This window comes from Geotrypetes seraphini, chromosome 3, assembly GCF_902459505.1.
Source record: "Geotrypetes seraphini chromosome 3, aGeoSer1.1, whole genome shotgun sequence".
Classification (NCBI taxonomy): Eukaryota; Metazoa; Chordata; class Amphibia; order Gymnophiona; family Dermophiidae; genus Geotrypetes; species Geotrypetes seraphini.
In genome coordinates, this window is record NC_047086.1 from 324,796,170 (window position 1) to 324,813,456 (window position 17,287).

Here is a 17,287-nt window from a genome sequence, read left to right on the forward strand (position 1 = left end):
TTACACCTTTAGATTCTTATCTGGTGTTGCTGCTTCTGTTTTAGCCATAGACCTCAGAAACACCCCTCCTCCGTCCCATACAGGCTATGTTCTCATAACGGGGAGATTCATGTGTAACCTCCTCATCGGTCAATGCTTAAATTTTAATAGCTAATGCTCAATACTTTTATGTTTTTTTAAACACTTTTTATAACTTTTAAAACGACTAATGAAGTATGTGTACTTATCTTCAAAAGTGCTAGGCCGGTGGACCTGACATGTTTCGCTGCCGCTTCGTCAGGGATCCACACTAAAGCAAAAAATACAGAATCATATTACTAAGCTGCTCACGCAACTCCCTTAGTCCCATACTGTAAACTATCACTACCAAAACTTTTGCTGTCTCTTACCATGCCATTAACCACCATCCCGCATAGACTCTTCAAATACAAGATGGCGGCGGCCTGCTAAGTCTCTTTTTAAAGTGCAAGCTGTGAAAGACCCGCCCCCCCTCTCTCCATCCTACAACCTATCAGAGGGCTGCTCGGTGCTGACAACCGCACTTGAAAAAACTAATTAAATAGATGACCCTTCATTCACAAAAAACTAATGACCATTCATTCACAAAATAGCCCCCCAAAATACCGTCAAGAGTTAGAATAATGTAGCCCACTCAATCTCTGCATTTAAACCAGCTGGCTCTACAGAATTGAGCCGGTGGATCCAACGCTGTTCCTTCACATTTAGAACTTCTTCAATGTTCCCTCCCACCCTCCCTTCTTATATGCTATCAATAATACGCCAACATAAATCTGATACTGTATGTTTAAACACTCTCAGGAGCTTGCAAAATCTCATTGATTATACGAGATTTGTGTTCAGTTAACCGGATCTTTACCGGGTGACTGGTTCTCCCTACATAAATCAACTTGCAAGGACATACTATTATGTATATCACATTTCTACTATTACAGTCAGTGTTGTGCCTTGAAACTATTGTCATGTTTTTACCCGGTGCCTCCCAACTGCCACCCTCTATGGTGGTGCTGCACCACTGGCATCTCCCACATCTACCATGGTGACCCTGCTCATTACTAGTGAAGGAATGAAATTTTTTAAAATTTAATTTCTGGCCAATGGTCCTGCCTTTTTGAAACGCTATCAGAGGAAATTCAGTAAAGATGTTATGCAATTCTAATATGTGCCAATATGTTTTCATCGATTGAATCACAGCTTTAGAAGCTTCTGAAAACGGAACAACACAGCTGCTGCTGTAGTTACTACTAATCTAATCTAATCCTTAGGTTTGTATACCGCATCATCTCCATGTTCGTAGAGCTCGACGCGGTTTACAGTAGGAGAAATAGGAAGGAACTACAACAGAGGGTTAGAGGTAGAATTGTGAAGAAAATTTAGAAGTTTGAATCTATCACTTATAATATTCATAAACCAAGTGTTTTTTATAGCTCCTGAGTATGCCGCCCCTGGAGGGAGCAAAACATGGCCATGTTGGGGTTCTGTTTATTTTAAAATGTAGTTCCTTAATAAAATATCTGTTTAAAGGACTTTTCCAATTGATCATCTGCACATCTCAATTAACCCTATCATGGTGACTGGCTGAAATTAAATATTAAGTGTTTTAACATCATCTGCATATTCTGTTCTGCTCTGCATTTATATATAATAAAACTGAATAATCAGATAGGGCTCTAATTGTGCAGGCAGTACTTCTTAAGCACAGGCCCACTATTCAGAAGACCTAAACCAAGGTGCTGGATTCTGTATAGGATCCCCAGTCTCAGAAGCCGCCTAAGCGGCTTTTGAGAATCGCACATGGGCATCCTATATAGAATTGTATCTGTCCTCATGGACAGACACCTAACACCATGATTCTCTAACAAGCGTCCATGTCACAGGTGCCAGTTAAAGAATCAGGTTGCCGCTGAGCTGAACGCAGCAAGGGAATCTCCCAGCCGCAATCAGTTTAGTGGCCGCGGCAGAGAACCCGTCCCCCACCTCACCTGCAAAGACTACTGGCAGTAGGCCCTCCTGCCGGAACCCCCAAATCCACCCCCACCCCTGAATGTCCACAGCAGGAGTGCCGGATTCCTCCTGCCGCCACCCCCCAAGACATCTCCCCACAAGCCCAACTGGACCCCACATGTAACTTTTTAGTTGGCTGGCCAGAGGGATTCCTACCGCCACTTACAATCGGGATGCTGTTTATAGAATTTGCTCCTAAATGTATAAATACCTATTTTAACAGCTGAATATTGTTTTTAGACTGTCCTTCCCCCACTCCAAACCAAGCTTAGAAATTGGTGGCATAACCATAGAGGGCTGGGGCCACTTCAGACATGCAGCTCCCATTAATTGACGTCAGGAGGAAGTCTCGAGGGCTGGCCGCTAATGGCCCATAGGTATGAAATAAGACATGCAGCATTTAGTGCACACTAAGCTTTAGTTTGTACCTGAGGCCATGGAGAGTTACATAATTTATGACATTCCACTGAGAAACCACTTGTTCATGAGATCAGTATTGTCCAAGCCTAGCTCATTATGCCACCCTATATGCCCATGAAGTGTACTGGCTTGAAAAGTTGTTTTTCCTTGATGGTGGTAACATCTGTTGGGAAAATAGATAGGATTCAGTCATCTTCTGTTCATCTTTACAGCTTTTCTTCAATAATGGTCCTCAATACAAACTAAGAGGGAGGGTGTAGATGGGCTGGAGTAGGTTTTAACAGAGATTTCGGCAGTTGGAACCCAAGCACAGTACCAGGTAGAGCTTTGGATTCTTGCCCAGAAATAGCTAAGAGAAAAAATTAAAAAATTTAAATTGAATCAGGTTGGGCAGACTGGATGGACCATTCTGCCCAACCTGCTGTCATCTACTATGTTACTATGTTAAGATTTTTACTTAAATGTTTTCAGCTTTTCACATCAACCAATCCATAGTACTTTTTACTCCCCCCCCCCCCCAAAAAAAAAAAAAAAAAAAAAAGCAGAAGAAGGTAAGCAAACCCTGCACATTCTCAACTTTAAAAAATACACTGACTTGCTTTATTCTTTTGGCTCCAATAAATTGGAGAAAAGACTCCCATCCAAATCAATTATTGATGGCCTATCTCACTGTTACAGTGTTGCAGTATAGCAGGATTATAGCTGGGTGATATAACAATGTTAATTGCCCACTTTTGCTCACCATGTAGACAAGAAGTGTGTAGGGCTGGTGAATTGACACTTAAGCTCTGAAATGGGTTTAAAAAACTTGCATGGTGACAGCTGTTGGGTTACTCCTGTGCAGGCTCAGAAAACCACCTGGACTGCATTTGTGTGTCTGTCCACAGATAAGCCCCAGTATAGTTAAGCAACTTGGCTGTCTTCTAATCCTTGAGGGCAATTTTTGAGAGAGCATATAAATATTCTCTTTTTTATGGTTGGTCAAAAAAAAAAATCTGGTATGTTTTTATGGATACTTGAGGACTGGGGTTTATAACTTTGCTATATGAGAGTGCATTGATTTATGAGGAGGATAGGGAATGGTATATCCATACTCTAAGTTGCTCAAAACTGCTTCCTTTTCTAAGGAAACTGCAGAGTTAGAGTTTGCATTGGAAAATATATCTAAATCTTCTGACTAGGAAGCTATTTTCTTTCTTACTTGAGTAATCAGCCTGTTATCAGTGGAAAGTTCATTTTAAAATTGGACACATTCTTGGCAGGAAGGACCATTAAGTCTGACAGTTAAGATTGTTTCAAAGTGAGGCAGAAAGAGATAGCTGTATACTTGACAAAATAGGGAAGAAATACCCCTTGATCGTTCATGTAGCTCTTATCAGCTAATTGATGGTGTTCCTGAAGGAAGTGTTATACAATTTAAGGAATGGAAGATATTTTCTTTGGTTTGGAATCCACTTTGTAGAATATATTTACATAAATGGCTGTTCTCACACTAAGCGGTTTCTGTATCCTGGTATGTGTATGTACGAGATTAATTTTGCAAGCTGCCTTCCTTCCTTTGCTTGCCAGTTCCCAGCACTTGAATACAAGAGTCTCTTCTACTCAGTATTGTGCCTTGGAAATTATTTGGTTAAATGTAGGTTTATGATAAATGTTGGTATAATCTACCCTTAGGGGTGTGAAGTGCCGGTCTCCTGCCCCCTTCCTCCAGCGGCATGCACTTCTCCACGAAAGAGCCTTCTTGTCCATGCACTTGGGGAAGATCCTGTCGGCTCCACCCACTTTGACACATTACTGTCAGAAGGGCGGTACCAACAGGGCCTCAACAAGCAGATAGACTCTAAGGCTGTGTCAGTTAAGCTAGCGCCAGTGCCTGGCATTGTTTAGACTCCAGACTCCCTGACAGGCAGCGGGAGGATGGCAGAATACAGAGGGCTCTTCATCGCTGGAGTTAGCTTGGTGTTGCCCAGACTGTGGGGCCACCCTGGCTGATCCGGAAGGCGAAGTCAGGTTAGCCAGGGTGGCCCCACAGTCCACCAAGCTAACTCCAGCAATGAAGAACCCTCCTTCTTCTGCCACTCTCCCACTGCCTATTAGGGAGTCCGGAGTCTATACTAGGCCCGGCACTGGCACTAGCTTAACTGACGCAGAACCTTCAAGTCTATTGCTCATGAGGCCCTGTTGGTACTGCCCTTCTGACACAAAACATGTCAAAGTGGGTAGAGCTGACAGGGCCTTCCTGAGTGCATGGATGTGAAGGTTCTTCGTTGAAGTTAGCGCCGGTGCCAGGCCCTGAATGGAATCCAGATTGCAGGTCAGGCAGTGGTAGGGTGGCAGTGGTAGGGTGGCAGAAGAAGGAAGGTTAGAGGAGGAGGAACGCTTGACCATAAGAATCCACCAACAATGTCTATCAAACCATTAGAATGTTACAGGGCGTTTTTGTATCCCCCCAAAAAATCTTTAATTCCTGTGCAAATAGCATACGATTCCTTATGGATGGGTTGTGTACCTCAACTCACAAGTTGGATTGTAGAAAACATCAATCCTTTTTCTCAGCTCAGCCTCCTTGACTCCCTGGGCTAGAGAATGACACGGGGACAAATTTGTCCCCACAGGAACTCAATTTCCCCGTCCCTGCGAGTTTTGTTGCTGTCCCTGTTCCTGCCAGCTCTGCATTAACCACACAAACCTCAAATACTTATGATTTTAAAGTGTTTGAAGCTTGTGTAGATGAGGACAGAGCTTGTAGGAAATTGGGCAGGGACAGGAAAAGAACTCAGGGACGGGATGGGAAAATGAGTTCCCGCGGGGACGAGGAAAACTTTGTCCCCATGTCATTCTCTACCCTGGGCAGTGCCCTCTCTCTTCAGTCACCTTCTACAAGCAAGTTGAGAAGGTATCTTTTCTTCTGCTCTGTGCTAGATTTATTTTTGGGTATCAATCTGATCTTTGTCAAGGGTTCCCAGTGCTTCCAGGGACAGAACTGCCTGGGAGAAGGGTCAGGCGGGCAACCTTTCTGAAAGAGTGTTTTCCTGACCAGCCTGCTCTAACATTTAGAATTCGGGAATAGGTTCTTTGGTAGCAGTGCTCACGTAGTTGGGAGCTGGAGTGCAGACTGATTAAACTGCGCGACTGGCCGGTAGGCTTGGTGGAGGTCGGCTGCGTCGGGTTGCCCCCCCCCCCTCCCTCCCCGCTCCCCGAGAAATCATGTGGCAGCATGAGGGGTCAAGGGTTTCAGACAGCCCAAAGACACAAGCCCCTGGAGCCACCCTCGCTTGTCTGAGGCATAAATTCCTTTTCTGTTTCCATTGCAGTGAGAAGCTGGTGCAGGCACAGCACATGACAGTTCTGTGAGTACAGCTCCTTACTGTCTATGGGAAAATCAGAGTGGACCATAAATAAGGTTATCCCAGGACAAGCAGGCAAGTATTCTCACATATGGGTGATGTCATCGACGGAGCCCAGATGTGGACGCCTGACAAGCAGACTTGCTTGAAGAAACTCAAAGTTTAGAGTCGCCCGCACCGCGTATGCATATGTTCCTTCCCGCCCAGCATAGGGCACGTCTCAGTTCTCCATGGAGCCGAGAAGTCCGTCGACTCTCTGCGTTAACTTCGTTACTTGTGCCTTCTCTGAACCGCGGTTTGTAACTTTTTTCCTCACGAATCGCTATTCTTCTTTTATTTATTTCATTTTCAGTTTAAAAAAAATAAAATTTTTTTTCCTCTTCCATCCGTTTTCCGGGATAGGCCGCTCGGCCGCAGCCCGAGGGCTTCGATCTTGCAGAGGCTATTTTCACTTCTATGTCCCGGCCTGTCACGGGCTTCAAGAAGTGTAGCAAGTGCCAGCGCGCGAACTCTCTTACGGACCCACACCGTCGCTGCCTCAAGTGCCTTGGGCCGAAACATCATCCTAGGTCGTGCCTGCGTTGTGCTACGCTTCAGCCTCGAGCTTTCAATCGTCGTATTTTGGTGGACAAGCTCTTCGAGATGGAATTTTCTACTGATCCCTCGACTTCAAAGCGACCTCAGCCTTGACTTCCTCCTGCTTCTACTGCTTCCACCTCGAGCCTCATGAGACCTTTGTCGTTTGCAGCAGCTCTTTCTTCAACGATATCTGCTGTATCTTCCCCTGTTTCCTCAGGTCAGATAGCTCATCAGTCGGTTCCAGCGGTAGTGATTAAAGTGCCTAAGAATTCCAAGTCGAAGCACACTCACACTACCTTGAAGGAACCTCCAGCCAAGGCAGGTGGTCCGGTTTCAGACGTGGATCCATCCTTGCCGGCTTCTTTCCAGACCATGTTGGAGAAGCAATTCATTTAGTTCCTTACTAATATGGGACCGAAGCTTCTTCCTCTCATCCAGCCTGGGCATTCAGCAGTCTCCCAAGAGAGCGAGCCGCTTCCACTGCCTCAGGCTGACCTTACACACTCTTTGCAGGGAGCAGAGTCTCTGCGAGTGTCTGGTCTGGCATCAGTGCATGTACAGCAAGGAGCAGATTCTTTACAAGTGCCTTGGAAGGAATCCTCACACTTCTATACAAGGAGCAGAGTCTTTAGGAGTGCATCGAGGTTCCTCCTCTAAGCCTCTAGAGCTTCAATCTACAGCCTACAGTCCCATATGTTCGTTGATACCATCGGCTGCTTCCATCTCCTAGGCGAAGTCTCCTTGATATTCGAGATCTGCTTCCAGGCACAGTTTTCATCGATGATCGAGGCATCCTTCCAGGCATAGTTCTTCTTCTAATGAAAGACCTTCTTCCACTAAGCCTCGATCTACTCCAACCTCGACTAGACCACAGACTCCTCGTTTGAGGTCTCCAATGCCGGACCTTGAGGATGTCCCGGTTTCGATTGCCTCGTCCAAGTCACCATATTCCTTTGATGCCTTTTTTCTTGCCGAAGTTTCATCTTCGACCTAGGCTGCCTCGACATCCTCGAGTCCTTCTCGAGGCAAAGCATTAGCAGATAGCTATCTTTCTCATCTTTTCTTCGTCAGATGGCTGTGGACTTGGATCTTCAATTAGATACTGGCTCCAAATACTCTAAGGATATATCCTCTTCAGTAAATACAGACACAAAAAAATGTGTTCAGTTTATTGGTGATGGCTTTATCCTCCTTTAGTACTCCCTTTATTCCATGGTCATCTAATTGTCAGACCTCATATAATTGCATGTATGCTAAAATTAATGTGCATAATGGTTGCATAAAATCTGGGTCCCTCAATATTGTAATGTAATGTAATTTATTTCTTATATACCGCTAAACTCTGTTAGGATTCTAAGCGGTTTACAGAAAAAAACAGACAATAGGGTGCATTAAAATTATAAGTAAAATATAAGTAAAATAGGTACTTAGATATTCCCTTACTGTCCCGAAGGCTCACAATCTAACTAAAGTACCTAGAGTAATGAAAAAAATTAAAATAGAGATAGATGAGAAAAAATAAGACAATAAACATTCTAATAAGACTACAATGGTCTAAAGCACAGTTCTTCAACCGCCGGTCCGCAGAAAATTTCTGCCGGTCCGCGCAGGGCCGGCGAGATCAAGTCGGCAGTTAAATTTCCTGCCGACTGCGGTTCCTGCTGATTAATGTTCCTCCCAGCCTCAGGCGATCAAGATAGGCTGCCAACGTCGGGGCCTTCCCTCTGTGAGTCTCGCCTGTTCGGAAACAGGAAGTTGAAACAAAATAGGCGGGACTCAGAGAGTGAAGGCCCTGACGTCGGCAGCGTGTCTTGATCTGCCGAGTTGCTGAAGAGGGCCGCGGGGAAGTTGCGATTATACCGGAGAGAGCTGCAGATTCAGGTGCAGGTGGAGGGAGATGGTCAGCGTGTGCAAACAAGATCCTGGGGAGCCTTCACAGTGGCTGTCTCCCCTCCCACCAGCTCTCCAATTTGCCAGGGCAGTGATTTACCGGCAACTTCCTGCAGACAAGTACCGAGAGCTGCTGGAAGGGGAGGAAGCCACTGTAGGAGGCTGGGAAGGTCTGGAAAAGGGAGAGCTGTTACTGGACTTGAAGGGAGTTAGAAGGAGAGATGCTGCTGGGAGGGGAGGAGGGAAAGGGATGGGAAGAGAGTTAATGTTGGATAGAGGGAGGAGGGAAGGGAGAAGAAGGAGAGATGCTGCTGGGAGGGGAGGAGGGAAAGGGATGGGAAGAGAGTTAATGTTGGATAGAGGGAGGAGGGAAGGGAGAAGAAGGAGAGATGCTGCTGGGAGGGAAGGAGGGAAAGGGATGGGAAGAGAGTTACTGTTGGATAGAGGGAGGAGGGAAGGAGAAGAAGGAGAGATGCTGCTGGGAGGGGAGGAGGGAAAGGGATGGGAAGAGAGTTAATGTTGGATAGAGGGAGGAGGGAAGGGAGAAGGAAAAGAAGGAAGGAGGGTAGGGAGAAAGAAAAAAGGGAGGAAACAGCTGGCAGGGAGATTACAGGAGGGGAAGGGGGTCAGGGTGGAATGGAGAGATCAGATGAGAGAAAGGGGAGAGAGAGGAATGAGAAAGTAGAGAGACATTGATGCTGGAAAGGGGATCAGCAGAGAAATAAGAGAGGGATAAAGATGCTAGATCTGGTGTAAGAGAGATAAAAATGAAGAAGGCAGTGAAGCTGGAATGAATGATGTAAAAAGGAGAGAGGATGATGGACAAGGAAGAGGGGCATAGAAAGAAGTCAGATACATATGGAAGGGGGAGAGGGCAGACATTGGATGGAACGGGCAGATGCTGGAAGGAAAAGAGTGAAAAGAAGATGAAAGCAGAAACCAGAGACAACAAAAGGTAGAAAAAAATAATTTTATTTCTATTTTGTCATTAGAATATATCCTGCTAGAGACATAACTGGGGACTGCAGTATTCTGTTAGCATGATATTTCTATGTAGCATTCTATAATACCTTGGCTTGTTCAGTTTTCTTGGTAGTAGAGGGGATATATGTGAAGGGGAGGGGAGACAGGGGTTTTGTTGGTCAATGCTCTGTATATTTGTATTTATAAAATCACAATTGTTCAGAATATTGTTTCTTTTTATACTTTAATAAAATACGTTCAATATAAAATCATAATTGCGGCTTGTGCAGATGGGATCAGATGGTTTGCGGGGACCGAGCTTGCGGTGATGGGGCGTAAACGGGGTTTTTAAATTTTAGTCCTAGTAGTTTGCCGGTCCATAAAATAATTCTTTTATTTCTGCCGGTCCACGGGTGTAAAAAGTTTGAAGAACACTGGTCTAAAGGACTTTGAAAGGTTGAAAAAAGAGGGGAGATAGGAAATAGAAGTAGGAGGGAGAACCGTTGAAACTATAGAATTCTTGGAAAATTTAAATGAAATTTAAATAATAAAGTAGGAAACAAAAACCAAGTGGCAAAACAATGAATGAGATTTAAAAATAAAATATCATAAACTAATATTGCAGAGATTTTTTTTATTTCTATATCTCTAGCATCAAAAAGCAGTATCTTCAAACCATGGCTGAGGCAGAATATCAATAATAAAGTATTTTTGTGTTTTTGGTCATCTGATCAGCTTTCAGGCTGTTAAATTATTTTGCAGTAAATTTCGTGTGCTTTTTTTGGTTTACTGGTGTAGAATATCACTGGTACTTGTCCATCTAGGTTAGACCAAGAGCAGAAGTATTTTTAGGGAAAACTATTTATATTGGGTTTTGTCCTGATTAATATAATGGCAGCCTAGGTAATTTCCCATTTCTTAATGGTTTGGAAAATTCATCACTGTTTGTCCTCCACAGGGGGCTATTACTTGACAAGTGCTTATGGAGCACTTTCTCTGATAAAGAATTTCCAGGAAGAGCAAGCAGCCCGGTTATTGAGTTCAGAGGCCAGGCACACACTCAGGCAGTGGCACAAGAGGAGAACCACCAATAGAACAGTCCCATCTGTTGATGATTTCCAGGTAAGTCCACCTCCTAGAAGAAAATAGAATGTTGCAATTACTCAATGTGTCTTACAATGTCATACCATTTTGCAGAAAACTACTGTGTAAAAGTATGGCAACTCAAATGCTGAGCAGTTCTTCAGAACATAGGATTGCAAACTGATATGCCTTCATTGTTGCCTTCAGTACAGTTTTCTGATTGTTAAAGCAACTTGTCACAGACTGCAAAATGAGTGCTAAATGTGGCTCCCTTTTAGTTGTAAGAGGACACACAAAACATACAGGGATTTGAAGATGCAGGAATGCAATGCTGTTGGTATAGACCAGTGTATTGCAAAATGTGTGCCTCTGAGATTTAAGATGTGCCACGACTCACTGGGGAGGAGAGGCACCAGCGCCGCCTGACTGCCTACAGGACATACCTCTCATGGCGAGAGGCACATCCTGTAAGCAGTTAACCAGCGCCAGTGACTCTTCCCTGCTGGCACCACCCACTGGCGGCTCAGAGCCTGTCTGGAGGGCCTTCGCGTATGCGTGGACCTCAACGTGATGTCATCACTTATGCACGTGACATCACGATGATGTCTGCATACTTCCAGGTGCCTTGAGCCGTGGCCACTATGTTTAGTGTGCCGCGGCGTGACAAAGTTTGTGGAACACTGCAAGGCAGAACTTGCACTAGATATTTTCCTGCTCACTTCTAAATTTGACCTGTATTGAGTGCTCTATTTATGTGATAGAACTACCAGCCATTGAGACTCTTGACAAAGGTATAGATGCCGAAACACTGTCAGTTTCGAGTCTTCGAGTCCTCGCAGTGCTTCTGTCAATAAAGTGAACTTTGAACTGCACACCTGTGGCTGAATTATTGATATCTCCTCCTCACAACTCCTTTGTTGAACCAGTTTTCATTACCATTATGACTGCCTTGTGCATAAAGCACACACAGCTGCATTAAAAAAATCCATAGATAGCATACAGGTCTTTATTATCGTTTCATTTAAATGGTACAAGTACAACTACTGCTTCTACTTATCACTTACATAGCGCTGAAAGACGTGCGCTGTACATTTTGACATTTATAGATGGTCCCTATTCAGAAGAGCTTATATTTTAACTTGGACAGTTAGACATGACACATAGGGTTGGGGATGCAGAATCCAAGGTAAGAAGAGTTTGGAGTCGAAAGTACTCTCAAAGAGGTGGGCTTTTAATTAGGCCTTGAACACTGCCAGAAACTCTTTTAATCCAAAATTCTGAAAACAAAAAAGTTCTGAAAACCAAAATTATGAATGGAATTAGTCAATTTATCCTAGGACAAGCAAGCAGCATATTTTCACATGTGAATGACGTCATCCACGGAGCCCCGGTATGGATGGTTTAAAAAGTGTACTGTCACTTTAAGTTTTGAGAAACTTCAACTGCTCCACTGAGCATGTGCGCGTGCCTTCCTGCCCAACACCTGCTCGTGGCACCTCAGTTCTTCGTTTTCTACGCAGCAAAGTACTTTTTTGATTGGACTTCATTCAGTCTGTGTTGCCTTCCCACTTTAGCATTTTTTTTTCTTTTAATATCTTTTATTTTGTTCTTCTGTTCCTCCGAGACCCACCTTTATAAGGATAGTGTATTTCCTTGAATCTAATGGGTTACAGGATCCGAGGCAACATGGCTTTACAAAAGGTAAATCGTGCCAAACGAACCTGATTGAATTTTTTGATTGGGTGACCAGAGAGCTGGATCAAGGACATATGCTAGATGTAATTTACTTGGATTTCAGCAAAGCCTTTGATAGAGTTCCTCATAGGAGGCTGTTGAACAAACTTGAAGGGCTGAAGTTAGGACCCAAAGTGGTGAACTGGGTCAGAAACTGGCTGTCGGACAGACGCCAGAGGGTGGTGGTTAATGGAAGTCGCTCGAAGGAAGGAAAGGTGACTAGTGGAGTCCCTCAGGGTTCGGTGCTGGGGCCAATCCTGTTCAATATGTATGTAAGTGACATTGCTGAAGGGTTAGAAGGAAAAGTGTGCCTTTTTGCAGATGATACCAAGATTTGTAACAGAGTAGACACCGAAGAGGGAGTGGAGAATATGAAAAAGGATCTGCAAAAGTTAGAGGAATGGTCTAATGCCTGGCAACTAAAATTCAATGCAAAGAAATGCAGAGTAATGCATTTGGGGATTAATAATAGGAAGGAACCGTATATGCTGGGAGGAGAGAAGCTGATATGCACGGACGGGGAGAGGGACCTTGGGGTGATAGTGTCCGAAGATCTAAAGGCGAAAAAACAGTGTGACAAGGCAGTGGCTGCTGCCAGAAGGATTCTGGGCTGTATAAAGAGAGGCGTAGTCAGTAGAAGGAAGAAGGTGTTGATGCCCCTGTACAGGTCATTGGTGAGGCCCCACTTGGAGTATTGTGTTCAGTTTTGGAGACCGTATCTGGCGAAAGACATAAGAAGACTTGAGGCGGTCCAGAGGAGGGCGACAAAAATGATAGGAGGCTTGCGCCAGAAGACGTATGAGGAGAGACTGGAAGCCCTGAATATGTATACCCTAGAGGAAAGGAGAGACAGGGGAGATATGATTCAGACGTTCAAATACTTAAAGGGTATTAACGTAGAACAAAATCTTTTCCAGAGAAAGGAAAATGGTAAAACCAGAGGACATAATTTGAGGTTGAGGGGTGGTAGATTCAGGGGCAATGTTAGGAAATTCTATTTTACGGAGAGGGTGGTGGATGCCTGGAATGCGCTCCCGAGAGAGGTGGTGGAGAGTAAAACTGTGACTGAGTTCAAAGAATCGTGGGATGAACACAGAAGATTTAGAATCAGAAAATAATATTAAAGATTGAACCAGGCCAGTTACTGGGCAGACTTGTACGGTCTGCGTCTATGTATAGCCGTTTGGAGGAGGATGGGCAGGGGAGGGCTTCAATGGCTGGGAGGGTGTAGATGGGCTGGAGTAAGTCTTAACAGAGATTTCAGCAGTTGGAACCCAAGCACAGTACCGGGTAAAGCTTTAGATTCTCGTCCAGAAATAGCTAAGAAGAAAAAAAAAAAAAAATTTAAATTGAATCAGGTTGGGCAGACTGGATGGACTATTCGGGTCTTTATCTGCCGTCATCTACTATGTTACTATGTTACTATGTTTCCAATATGATGGGCCTTCCCCTCCCTGGTGCATGATGTGATGCACGGGGAGGGGCCCAAGACCCTGATTGGCTCAGACACCAAAGGTCTCTCCCTTCCAGAAGATTGCAAAAGTAAGTAGCCGGCGGTGCACCCAGGCCGGCATGCAGCAGTGAGCTTTTCATGCTGTGGGCTGGCCCTGCACCGCTTCTTGATAGGCTGCCAAAAGTTCTCATGGGATTCACGGTTCTCATGGCAGCCTATCAAGGAGCGGTGCAGGGCCTGCCTGCAGCATGAAAAGCTCGCTGCTACGTGCCAGCCTGGGTATGCTGCTGGCTGCTTAGGCTTACCTTTACAATCTTCTGGAGGATTTCAGTGTGAGATACACACTGGACCACCAGGGAACAAACAGGTACACGAGGGAGGGAGGGAGGGTGGTAATTGTTAGTGTCAGCCGGGGCAGGAGACGGGAGGGATCCTTCCTGATCTGGCCTAGGGCAGGCCTGCAGGAAGTCCGGGAAGGTTTCGGGTGGTCACTGAGGGATGACCCAAATATAAACCGGGACCCCATTTTTGGGCCAATTTTTTGGCCCAAAAATCTCGGTTTATATTCGAGTATATACGGTATTACAATGTAGTTTTGTCTGCAGGTATTTTAAGTAGTTAGTCAAATCTGGTCAAACAGAACCATTTGTTTAGTACAGACTTGGCTCAGTGTTAATTGCTCAGCATCCGTTAATTTTATATTAAGATCTCAGTAGTGAACCCCCCCAAAAAAATAAAATTGAATATGAGCTCTGAAATGGAATCTATCTGCTGAAAGTTTGTGGCATAATCAAGGGTTGAATGCTCAGCCAGCCACTTTTACTTACACGAGAAAGTTCTGTCCATTTTTCAGGAGAGAAAATAGTAAACTTGTTTCATTTCTCTCAAATTTTTGTATCTGCAGAATTATCTACGAGTCGCTCTTCAGGAAGCTGAAAGTGGATGCACAGGCAAGACCTTACTAGTGAGACCTTATACTACCACAGAGGACGTGTGTCAGATCTGTGCTGAAAAATTCAAAGTTCAGGACCCTGAGAATTATGGACTTTTTCTGTTCATTGATGAAACCTGGCAGCAGCTCACAGAAGACACTTACCCTCAGAAAATCAAAGCTGAACTGCACAGCCGGCCACAGCCTCAAGTCTTCCATTTTGTCTACAGGCGCATTAGGAGTGATCACCCCGGTATCATTTTCATCCATGAGGACGGTGACAGCTCCAGTGACTATCTTCCCTAGTAGAAGAAGCCAGCAATTTCAGAACTGTTTTTAATTTGCATTTTAGTCTATCTCAGAGAGATGAACCAGACCACCCTGTTCTTATGGGTGTTTACAAATTAGGTGATAGTCCAGAGTCAGTGAAATTTAAGGGCTCCTTGAAAAGCGCAATTAAGCAATGTAATTGACAGGGGTGTGAGGAGATATGAGAAAGCATGTAATGAAAGCATATGCCACCTTATTCCAAAGACACTAATACATTGTTGCTGTTTAAAAGTGACAATTTTAAACTTAAGTATACTGTTGGGGGGGGGAAGAGGGAGGGGATGTGAGAAAATTCTCCAATGATATTAACTGTCCATGAAATAGTATCTATCTCCTCATTTTACACCAAGAGTTGTTTTACTGGAAGATAACTAACCATTGAGCAACTAGAGAGCTTTTCCCTAAAGTATTCCTCATTCTGAAGACAATGTACAGAACATTACTTCATTTGTAGAACGTTCTAACATTTTGGTCCATTCAATGCCATCTTTAAATGGCCGATTATTTGGTGTCTGAGCAGGGCAGGAGATACAATTGAAACAATTTTTTTAAAAAAATTTTGGATTCCTGCCTTTCTACTTCAGTACTCATGCATTATACATAACCTTCTAAATACAAAATGGCTGTATTCCATAGAATGTTCTCCCAGCAATGTAAGCCAAAGTTTTATTGATAGACACTTTTGCAAGTTGGTTGATTAGCAGGAAAAGCTGCAGCCAACATTGACAAATTTTTCTTTTCCCCTCTATGAAGTTTAAAAAAAACCCCTCAAAGTAGCTAAACAAAGATTCAGTATCCAGTCAGATAAGAATGAACACACACATGCACACACGCTGCCATGAACATGAAAGAGAATAGTATTTTTAAATCTGTTGGAGGGTCAGTGAAAGAGGGGAGCATCAGAATCCCTTACACACCTTTATATAAGAAAGGGACCTTGGCAGCAGATATTAGCTTGGCAGATGTACTATGCCAGAGGTATGGAGGTTATCCAACAAAATGGCAAGGGCATATATCTGATAACAGCAACTGTAATTGGGGCATTACTGCTATTAGGAAATGGGAATATTTTTAAGCAGTTAGAAATTAGAATATGTCATTTTAAACTACACTGGTGGCAGGATTCTGCTATCAGACTGCTGAATCTGCTACCTACGTTATCAGAATTTCCTTTTCCAATTGCACTGTAAAATTTATTCCAGAGAAAAGTATTCTGATGTGATCAGCGTTCTGTTTTAACCCTTGGTTTACTGTATGTTCAGCTTTTTCTTAGCTGCAGCAAAGATGCTGTGCTGCTGTACAATTGATAAATGCTAAATGGTGTCTATAGACCCTGTGTAGAAGATCTGACACAATCGAATCAATGACAATTCCTTGTAGTCCTTGGTTAACTTCTTTAAAACCAGAGTATGCAGGTCTTTCTGGTAGCACTGAGAGCAGTGGCTTTCAGCACTGCCTGCTTTTATAGTAAAATTTTTTAAAAGGCAAAATCCACCCTGTGAAAAAGTTATAAGAAAGCAAGGTAAGGGATCACTGTCCTATAGTGTTCTGTTGGGAGGAGTTTCTGAGAAAGGTGTATCCAACAGTTTCTCATGGCCCCTTACATTTTCTTGATAGATATGTTCATAGAAACACTTCAAGTAACAGACTGGAATTTTTCCAGTTTTAACCATTATGTACATGACAAAACTGTCCAGTCCAATGCATCACGTTAACTTACAGTTCATGGATGGTTGCCTCCTTTGAAGCTAAACTAAGTTAAACAGACTTCATGTTTTTATGTTTCATATAAGTTTTATAGCAGTTGCAGGTAAACTGTCTGGGTTTAATATTTTTAACTATAAAATATTCTATAATTATGCATGTGATTTTAACATTTAATATACAATAAATCTCTTGCTGGTTTTAGAGTATTAATTGAAGGGGGTTGTTAATGGGGGGGGGGGGTTCTATAAATTTCTGTTCAAAACTGCTTTGCTTGATAAGCAGTTCCTACAATGTGCAGACATTTTAAAGGAAAGGTGAATGGTGAGGGGTAAGAATGTAGGGTATGAGAAAGAGGGATGTACAGGAACTAATAAAGATGTAGTCTGCTGGTTCAGGCTCCCTTGCAAAAAGTGAATGGAGAGAAAGAATAATGAGAAATTATGTAGTGTATGAAATGACTGTGCAAACTCAAAAATATTAGACTGGTAAAATATAATTCAGAAGCAGTTGCATCATAAGAACACTAGTGGGTTTTTTTACATAAAGTTTGTCTAATAACATCAAATACCTATTAGCAGTTTTGATTTTTTTTTTAATTAAAAACAAAATAAATGGTCTTTCATAAAATGGGTGGTGATACGAATGTAGTCTTTAAAAGGGAGGGCACAGCTAAGATGTTAAGTCTTAGAGAAATGTAGAAAGAAAGGAACTTTGCATGATGTTTTGAAGGTATGTGAGTACTGGAAAATGTTAACAGTAAGCAAGAACATGTGTAGGTTTTTTCTGTATATAATTGTACCTTCTGAAACACTGGTGTGCCATATGTCA

The 17,287-nt window shown here is 43.4% G+C and overlaps 1 protein-coding gene across 4 annotated transcripts in view; it reads left to right on the forward strand.

Annotated features, from left to right (window-relative positions):
* Window positions 1-16,665, forward strand: part of RIN2 (Ras and Rab interactor 2) — a 188,349-nt gene extending 171,684 nt beyond the window's left edge. For all 4 annotated transcript variants that reach the window (XM_033939684.1, XM_033939685.1, XM_033939686.1 and 1 more), the window contains 2 exons: window positions 10,180-10,343; window positions 14,396-16,665. In XM_033939684.1, coding sequence (XP_033795575.1) covers window positions 10,180-10,343; window positions 14,396-14,728 — 497 coding nt within the window. In that variant the 3' untranslated portion in view covers window positions 14,729-16,665. The remainder of the gene's footprint in view (window positions 1-10,179; window positions 10,344-14,395) is intronic.
* Window positions 16,666-17,287: the final 622 nt, after the last annotated feature.